Source organism: Danio aesculapii, chromosome 23, assembly GCF_903798145.1.
Source record: "Danio aesculapii chromosome 23, fDanAes4.1, whole genome shotgun sequence".
NCBI lineage: Eukaryota > Metazoa > Chordata > Actinopteri > Cypriniformes > Danionidae > Danio > Danio aesculapii.
The window spans coordinates 11,745,262-11,754,841 of record NC_079457.1 but is presented as its reverse complement, the minus strand read 5'-3'; the positions used below and the strand labels follow the sequence as shown (position 1 = coordinate 11,754,841).

The following is a 9,580-nucleotide window of genomic DNA, read 5'->3' as shown; positions in this document are numbered from 1 at the left end:
GCAGAAGCTGAACAACATGCACAGTGGCTTTTAATCCGGTTCAGACACCCCATTAAAGGTAGAGTTCACCCAAAAATGCTAACTGATTCACGATTAATTGATCATGAGTCTGTTGAACCCAAAATAAACTATTTTGCAGAAAACCTGTAAACACTTTCCACAGAATTTGTTTTTCCTGCTAGGGATTGGAACCAGTAAAGGGAGTGAATGACAGAATTAAAACATTTTTGGGTGAACTATCACTTTAATAAAACAGTTCATTCACCAGCCATTGCTGCATTCCGTGGCACCAAATAAATGTTGCCATCATTCGTTTGCTGTAGTGAATATTCATCAACTGAATACGGATGTCCCTCCTCATCATGCAGCTGTGAAAACACTTGGGTGTGAAGATCCGAGAGCCGACATTTGATGATGGCTATGTTTTGCTGAAACTCCAGTCTCTCTCTGGCTAAATGTTCTCTTTGGGCTCGGAGCTGTCCCAGCTCACTTTCTAAATGCACAATATTCTCCAACTTCCGTTTACGACAGTTCTGAGCCGCAACTTTGTTCTTCCCTCTTCTGCGAATGTCCCTTACAAGTGCCAGCTGAGCGTCGCTCAGTGTGAATTGGGTCAAGAGCTCATTAAAGTCCTCCACTGGTAGGTTCACAATCTTTTCCAGTGAGAATGGGATTTTTAGAGCAAGAGCTCGCCGTTCATCCCTGCTGAGGGGTACGGGAACACTGCTGGATTTGGACTTTGAGTATGGGGACTGGTATGAACCTAGTCTTGAGCTATTTAGATGTAGATCATGTAAGGCTGTGGGCAAAACTGGTTGCTTCATTGATGCCACCGGACTGTAAGTGTGCAGATTGCTAGATGGCATATTTGCAGCTGTGGGAAAAGAAGCTCCAGGATACGAGCTGTATGACTGCTGGTAGTCAACAGCCCTGTGCAGATTAGGTCGTAGATGACATTGTTCCCCAATGCTTTCACTTTCAGCATAGCCTGTAGTAGCATCAGCAGGCAAATATGCCGGAGCTCCATGCACTGCGTTCTCAGGAGAGGCGAGCGGCGGACTCGAACCAAGCGACAAACCAGAATCTGACTCCAGATCATCTGTGCAAACTTGTTTGATTTGTCCTGTGGAGTGAAAGTTATTAATACCATCTTTCGCAATCCCATGACCGCGTGTAGTCATGTTCATGTGCTCCAAAAGGCTCATAAGAGGTGGGTGAAAACCTTGTGTGTTTGCAAGCATTCTGGAAGACCCGTGGCCACCAGGAAGACCGTAGTGCATATCCATGTGTGGATAGGGTGGCATCATTTCTGGGTATGCGCTTTCATATACACCAGAAGGATGGGCATCACAGGTGGCTGGAATGGATTCAGGCTGTGGCTGATTCATCCCGAACCCCCCTTGAGATACCATGGGCTCCATGGAGAGGTATGGAATTGCTTCAAAAGGATTCTCATTGGGGTCCTCAAACTCCTGTGACAAAAACAGTGTGTTTTATTAAACAAGAACTTATTCCAACCTGACCTTGGAGGAGATTCAAATCAAACTCTTACAATTAAACACCCTGAGAAAGAAGCAAAGCATTGGTTTGAGCCGAGAAACAGTTGATCTGTTCTGGGTTGTGTTCAGTCAGGACCAGCCCACCTGGGTGAATGTGCCACCCGTAGCTTATGCAGGTCTTACTTTGGAGAGCTCAGGTTTCATGTTGAAACAGATGGTCATTGTGCTATGCAGGGGGCTGTCGGCAATATACAGCGCTCACCCTCTTTCTCTGTCTGCCTTTATCCTTGCATCACTCAATTGACCCATTGTTGCAGATCGTAGCTCAATATGTGTGTTTATAGGGATTCAGCATTAGAAAAAAATGGTATAAGGCCACCATTTCATTAAGACAGCCTGTATTCTACAACTAAACAATCAGATGTTTTTGACACTAGTAAAGTGTACCAACCTGAAGTTCTGTGATGGCCATCAGTTCCTGCCAGGCCAGGTCCATCTCCAAATTCTGAGGGGAACGATGGGTCCGTGATCCACTGACATTGGTGGACATTGACACCTCCCCATGCAGTCGTCCAGGGTTTGGCAGTCCCTTGAAATGAAATTACAGTTGTAATGAATGCACTTTGTGCAACAAAATGGCATTTTTGTCTTTTAGATAGTGTTAAAGGTTACACTTTATCCTGTTGACTGTAAATAATTTTTCAACTGCTTGTCAGTTAACTTCTTTAGTTAGGGTAAAGTTTGGATTAGGATTAGCTGAATACATTTACACAAACATGCGTCAATTTATTCCACTAACTTTGATACCTAACAGTACAAAAGAGTTTTCAAGCAATAAAACAACAAAAAGCTTAAGACGGCTGTTTTTTTCCATACATTAGTGTGTGTTTTGTTTTTTTTTAAATTGGGTTACACTTTATTTTAAGGTGTCCTTGTTACAGTGTAACCATTCAGTTAACTATTAAGTAATTACATGTACAAACTATCTGCTTAAGTCGTGACATAAGAATACTGGTCCAGGTCCAGGCCACTACTCGTTTGAATTGAGAAAATATTCGTCTATGACCACATTTAGTCATATCACACATTAAAATGAATTTTATATAAAATCATGGTGTACACAACATCAGGGTTCATACACACTACTAAAATTCCATGACTTTTCTATGACTTTTCCAGAACTTTTAAGTACATTTTCATGACGTAATGTTTTATGTAATGTCTACATATACATGATAAATAATAAGAAAAACAATGACATTCAAATTTATTACAGCATATCATAGAACACGCAACAATTTATAAAATTTATTTTGATAATGCTTACACAGCACTAACAATGTGAGAGCAAGTTTTTGGCCAAGGACAGAAAATAAGTAAAGACAACTAACCTAAATTAAAGTTAGGGCTGCACAATATATCATTTCAGCATCGATATTGCAATGTGTGCATCCGCAACAGTCACTCGCCAAATATGCAATGTTGGTATTATAGTTTTATATAGAGTTTAATTTCCATGACTTTCCAAAACTTTGTGAGTTTTTCTGTTTCTGTTTTCTCTTTTCCAGGCCTTGAAAACTCCATGTCAAAATTCCATGACTTTTCCAGTTTTTCCATGAATTAACCCCTCAACACTCTCTGGACTTGCTGCATCACAGACACCAATATTTGAACTATTTATAAAAATGTATCATATTCTGGCCATTGGATATTAGGCATGGATATATATATATATTGCGATCCTGATTTTTGAAAGTAATACATCACTTTGTAAACGTTTATTATTACCATTTGTTGAGTCTCCCTATACTGTTTGATAGCTCTTGGACCCAGAAGTCACTTTGCGTGACGTCACACTTAACAAGCGAATAGAGTTAGGCTTAGTCTAATGTAATTTAAGTGTAATTCCTATAGTAAGTGCATGGAACATGTATATCAAGGACAGCTGAAAATAAAAAGTGTATTTTTCTGAGCAGCGGTAAACTTTTATTAAATAAATAAATATATAATCCATCTTTACTGTCATTTATTTTAACAGTTTATATACCAAAAATCTGTAAAGTAAGTAGATTTTGGTTACTTATTAAAGTAGATTTGGTTACTTATTAAAAGGTTATATTTAAGGATTACTTTTATTTACTTTACAACTTTAGTTAAGACAATTTCACACTGTCAGACCACTAAATTTTGCTTACCAAATTTGTTTATCAATTTTGTTTTAATTACTTAAATTCTCCTATCATTTAATGTGATTATATATTTCTTCATATATTTCAATGAGTAAAAGTGAGAATATGTATGAATGGCAGTGTAACATTATTTCACCCTTATTTTATTTTAGCTAAACACTTTTGAAACATTAATACACTTTCTAACTGCATTAAATATACAATAATACGTATTACATACAGATGATCAGGTGTATGTCTTTCTGCAGTTTTCATATTTTTTCCCTAGTTTTTTTTTTGAATAAAAAAAACATTTAAAGACATAGTTTACCCAAGAATATATATATAAGACATAGTTTACCCAAAGTCTGTCATCATTTACACAGCCATTACTAGTTTCAAACCTGTTTGAGACCCGGTTGAACAAAAAATAAGTTATTTGGAAGAAAGCTGTAAACCTGTAACCATTGACTTCCATAGTATTTCTTTTTCTTTACACTGTAAAACCCAACAGTCAACTTTATCAAATGAAATGAGTGTAGTTAACTCAAACTTTACTGAAAGTTAATTCTACTCATTTGAAAAGAGTTTTGAACTCTGTGTTGAAGGTAAAGATTAACTTTAATACCTCGTTACTTCAACTCAAGTGGAGTAAGTTCACAGTATTCATATAGATTAGTTTTTTTTTACTCAAATTGTTTGTAGCAATCGATTTCCTCAAAAGGTTTGAGTTGCCTTAACTTATTGGGTTTTAATCAAATTGAGGATTAGGATTAGTTTTTGAACTGAAACGGTTTGTTGAAATCGGTTTCGCAATCGGTTACCTTAACTTTTTGGGTTTTACAGTGTATGAAAGTCAAAGGAAACAACCTACTGTAGTGTTCAACAGAAGAAAGAAAGCCATAGAGGTTTGGATTGGAACCACTTGAGGGTGAGTTAGTGACTAAATTTTTGGGTGAACTATCATTATAAAAGCAAGATGACAGAATATTGCAATTTAAACATTTAATATTTCTATTTAAATGACATGTTTTAAAATCCTTTTTTGTACAGCGAACCCCTGAGTCATCTTTCTCCCCTTTCTTTGCTTGGGAAAAAAGCAGATTAATAATCTCAGAGATACTCACCTCACAGCTGATCCTCAGGGGAAGTACACCGCTGACTGCTGAACACATTCAGGACAAACCCCTGCTGCACTGAATCACTCTAAACACACAAGCAAATCATCATTTCATTGCATGAATTCAAATAATCACTCACATAACCACTAATATAGGTCATCTGTGGTCAGCAGGCCAGCAATCTTTAGTCGAACTTGACTACTTTTCATCCATACACCCATAAAGCGAAGATGATATCACTCCGTGGTTTATACGGTATAAAATATATCTTCTTTAAAACAGTTTGGTGTTTCACTTCCCATGTGCTCCAAATGTCATGTTGTTTGAGTGGCCATGAAGTTTGCTTGGGCTGGATTTGTCCTATCAGCTGGCGTTTCTACAGTAATGTCAGCCCATGATAAGACAATCTTTCGGGACGCAGCCTGTTCTCCAGTAAACGAAGGCAGGGGCCAAACCACAGACTTCAGAATATCAGGAAGACTCTACACGCCTTCACGCGACTAATAAGTCAACCGCACACATTAGCAGTCAGTCTGCTTACTGTTGTGTTTCATTCTCTTTACCATATGACTGGGAAACAAATGAGAGCTGTACCATATAATGTTTTGGATTCATTTACTTGCTTGGAAATGGGGGGTTCTTGTTAAAGGAATAGTTCACCCAAAAAATTAATTATACTCAATATTAACTCACGCAATTGGTTACTTTTATCAGATTCTTTCTACTGTTGAACACAAAAGAAGATATTTTGAAGGAAGCTGAAAACCAGTAATCATTGACTTTCATAGTAACAAACAAATACTACAGATGTCAGTTGCTACAGCTTTGCATTTTTCTAAATATCTTCTTTAGTCTTCAACAGAAAAAAAAAAGAGTCAAACAGGTTTGAAACAAGATAAAATGAAAAATGTTTTGGGTAAACTATCCCTTTATTTTAGGCAAGCAACTGGAATAATAACAAGTTTACACTTAGATATGATTCTGTTGCTACACACAGGTATACATCATACAGTTATAAAACTTTAGAAAACAAAATTGTTTAAATGATTAGGCAATATAGTGATACTGTTCACATACTGTTCACATATTCACCGTGACTGAAATGTCAGGTGATGTTAACAGGACGTGCCAGTATTATTGCTGTTTGCATCTAATGGTTTGGCATTTCACGTGTGGTGAAGTTTTTTGACAAAACACTTCTTTCCTTTTTGTCATATTGAGGGTAAAAGACATATATCCTGCCTTTACCGCTGTGTCTGGCTGATTTCCTTTGACTAGTTTCTGAAATTCAGTGAGGACAGAGCTGTGGGATCAGCCTTTGCTTTCAACATCACCTGTGGTACTAACCACTGTACTAAAGTACACATAAGCTAACGGTAACAAACATCCAAAAATGAAAGTCTATTTACCTTCATTACATTAATCTCTCTTTATTAAAAGCATTTCTCTAATAATAAATATCTGTGACCAAAATCTGTGATCAAACATGTTTAGTGTCTAATTAAACATAAAGAAAAGATCATATTCATATATATATATATATATATATATATATATATATATATATATATATATATATATATATATATATATATATATATATATATATATAGTATGTAATTTTAAAAGAAATGATTAGTCCAGTCATTATTGCTTTTATTACTATTACCATTAATAATAATAATATTAACATTAATAATAGTAATTAATAGCAATTAATTTCCGAAGGATCATGACTGAAGTAACGAAGCTAAAAATTCATCATTAAAATCATTGGAATAAATGATTAAATTAAATTATAAACTACTTTTGAACAGTTATGTTATAGTGCAATAAAATTTTACAATTTGTACTGTATTTTCATTTTAAAAATTTTTAATCCTACTGACCCCAAAATGTTTGACCGGTAGTGTGTGTGTATATATATATATATATTATGTTTCATAATTAAGTTTTAGAATAGGTTTTTAGTTGACACTTTATTTTCATGGTCCATTTGAGTTTTAGTAGACTGTCTGCTTAATATCTGTTGATATGCTCCTTCAACAGACAGTTAACTGACTTTAAAAAACTTAGCAAGTACATGTCAACTTACACTAACCCTAAACCCAACCCTAACCCCAACCCAACAGTCTACTTATAATCTAATGAGAATTAGTTGGCATGTAGATGCAATGTAACTTAAATTCAACCAACAGACCATCAATATAAAGTGTGACCAGTTTTATGTTTCAAAATTAAGTTTAGAGTAGGTTTTTAGAATGTTTTCAATGTAGTATCAATTTTTAAGTTTGAACTAATTAAAACTAATTTATTAAAATGTTTTACATAATACAGTGAGCACATTTTATTCTTAAATCTTCAGTTATTACAAAAGATGGACAGTGACTGATGTAAAATAGAGAATTTATATGAAAATGTATACTTGGTAAAACTCATGTATTGGTTGTCTTCTATGTGTGTATTTATTTTGTAAACAGTTTGGAATTTGTATATATATAAAACTATAACATATTATATATATATATATATATATATATATATATATATATATATATATATAAAACAATTTTTACAATTGTATATAAAAAAACTGGTTGTTGTGTAATAACGTCCTAGATTATATTTTGTAAAACTCCTCATATAGCAAAAAAATTTTATAAATAACTTTATACTAATTAAAACATTTTTTAAACAATATACACGTTGCAGGTTAAGCATGTTGAACCATGACCTTCATTTATTACAAAAAGGGTAAGTGTCAAATAAAAAAATAAGAAAAGATTATTTATGAAAACGTTTGTCATAATCATAGTCTTCAATGTGGCAAAAGTTGTTTTTACTTTTAAAATGATTTAGGACTCATTAAAACCAAATGAATTTAAAAGTTTTTCATAATACAATTATCACATGACACTATATTTATTTATTACCTTCATTTATTACGGTTTGGTATTCATATATATATATATATATATAAATACTGGTTTTGTAACATGATGTTAGATTAGGTTTTAGAATATCTTCAATGTAGCAACACTTGGTTTTAATTTACTATAAATAAAATAATTGTTAACTAATTTATAGACATTTTACATAATACGATAGCACATTACCAATACACACTGAAGAAAACATGTGTACAATATAACACAACTTTCAGAAGTTCATAACTATTGTCAGCTTATACTGATCTGCTGAAGCAAAAGAAAGTTTGCACACTGTTTACATTGAACAACTTCAACAAATGCATTGTAACCCGAATCTCACTCTATATCACATCAACTGCCATATTTACAGAACAAACATCACAACAATCCCTCAGAGACGAAGAACTGACAAACAGTACCTTATTAGCATTTCCCAGAGCACGGAGTTCAGATGAGAAAGTGTTCAGATCAACATCATGTAAGATCCCGACAGACTGAGAGTTCACCGCATGCTACAGGTTTTGAACTACAAGTGTGTCTGTGCTCAACCTGTCCTGCTCTCTCATTCAGCCCGTCTCCCACTCACCCGTTCTGCTTTTGGCTGTCACTCACACAGATGGGACGGGTCTATGGGCGATGCAAGCAGCCTTCCTGTAAAGCACCCACACTTTTACCCTCCCAAATGCAACACCCGCTCTTTAATATGCCAAAAAAAGGTGACTATATAGGGTAAAACAAGTAACTAATAGGTATTAGCACACTTGTCTAGTTGATAGATTAAGAACTGCAAACATTTTTTTAACATTACAACTTTTGTAAGGTTGTTTAAATATGCTAATGAGGCTAAATATGCACTCATTTGCATATGTTTCTCGGACAAAAAACCTTGGAGGAAGTCAGGATAAGAAATTCTGTTTCTTTTTTTTCCTAACTTGTTTAGAAAGGTGATTTTAGGTATCGAAAGAAAGAGTGAAATACCACAATAAAGCCAAAATAAAATGTACATATTTAGGTCAGTTATGTATGAACAAATGGCTCGATGAAAAGCTTCAGAATACAGAAATGAATGAAACCGAAGTCAGTTGAGATTTATGACTCACTTTGAAAACTCGTTTTGTGAAAATGGCCTTTAGAAATAAGCATTGCAATTGAAATCATCATACACAAATTGATAAAGTGCAACAAACGAAATTAAAAAGTGTATAAATGATGCTTTCTTTTTATAATAAACCAAAAGAAACACTTTATATAAAAGACAAAAAGCCCCAAATGTCTAAATTGTGAGGTGCATGAAAAAAAACAGTGTTTTTTGCTTACATTGTGTTTCCCACAGAAAATGGTTAAGCCACACATGCACGTATATATATATATAAAAAGCTCAAGCCTGATACTTTGGACTTCCCAGGCCAAATATAGCCTCGGACCCTTCAGACTGTGGTTTATGGACAAGTGATTCACTAAACAATGCGAAAGTGAGGTGATGTGGTGGTGTAAAAGGATGTGGTTTGAAAGCAGGCGCACCTGGAGTTAAATCTGGGACTGGAGGAGGAAGGGTTGTTTTCTGCCTTGCTTTAGTAGGGATGGAATGTACACCTTCAACAGGTAAGAAAGGCCACATTGTTCCTGTATCTGCAGCACAACCGCAGGCAGAGAGTGAAAGCAGGGGGGAAGAGCGTGGCTTACATTGCAATGACCAGTGGAGGCTTTGCTGAAGTCCCTGCACACACACACAAGCACATTAGAGAGACAATCAGTGTGATTGTTCCAACACAATTGTCAGGTGAGGTGAAAGGATGTGTTTTCCTTGTTCATTTGAAGTGCTGCATTTTATTTGACCGATGTCTGATCATGTTTCACTGACC

General features: G+C 35.0%; 1 protein-coding gene across 1 annotated transcript; it reads right to left on the bottom strand.

Moving 5' to 3' along the window:
- Positions 1–6: 6 nt before the first annotated feature.
- nfe2 (nuclear factor, erythroid 2) lies at positions 7–8,301 on the bottom strand. Its single transcript, XM_056449378.1, has 4 exons — positions 8,138–8,301; positions 4,795–4,873; positions 1,951–2,088; positions 7–1,472 (listed from the first exon to the last, which is right to left on the bottom strand). Exons 2-4 carry the CDS (start codon positions 4,840–4,842, stop codon positions 258–260), a joined length of 1,401 nt encoding a protein of 466 aa, XP_056305353.1. The 5' UTR covers positions 4,843–4,873; positions 8,138–8,301; the 3' UTR covers positions 7–257.
- Between the last annotated feature and the right edge of the window lie 1,279 nt (positions 8,302–9,580).

Bases quoted from the DNA above. Each gene is read 5' to 3' on its own strand.
- nfe2 (XM_056449378.1), bottom strand. From the start codon at position 4,842: ATGTGTTCAGCAGTCAGCGGTGTACTTCCCCTGAGGATCAGCTGTGAG. The intron at 2,089-4,794 runs GTGAGTATCTCT...TTTCATTTCAAG, and splicing joins CCCTGAGGATCAGCTGTGAG to GGACTGCCAAACCCTGGACG. The intron at 1,473-1,950 runs GTTGGTACACTT...TTTTTGTCACAG, and splicing joins TGGCCATCACAGAACTTCAG to GAGTTTGAGGACCCCAATGA.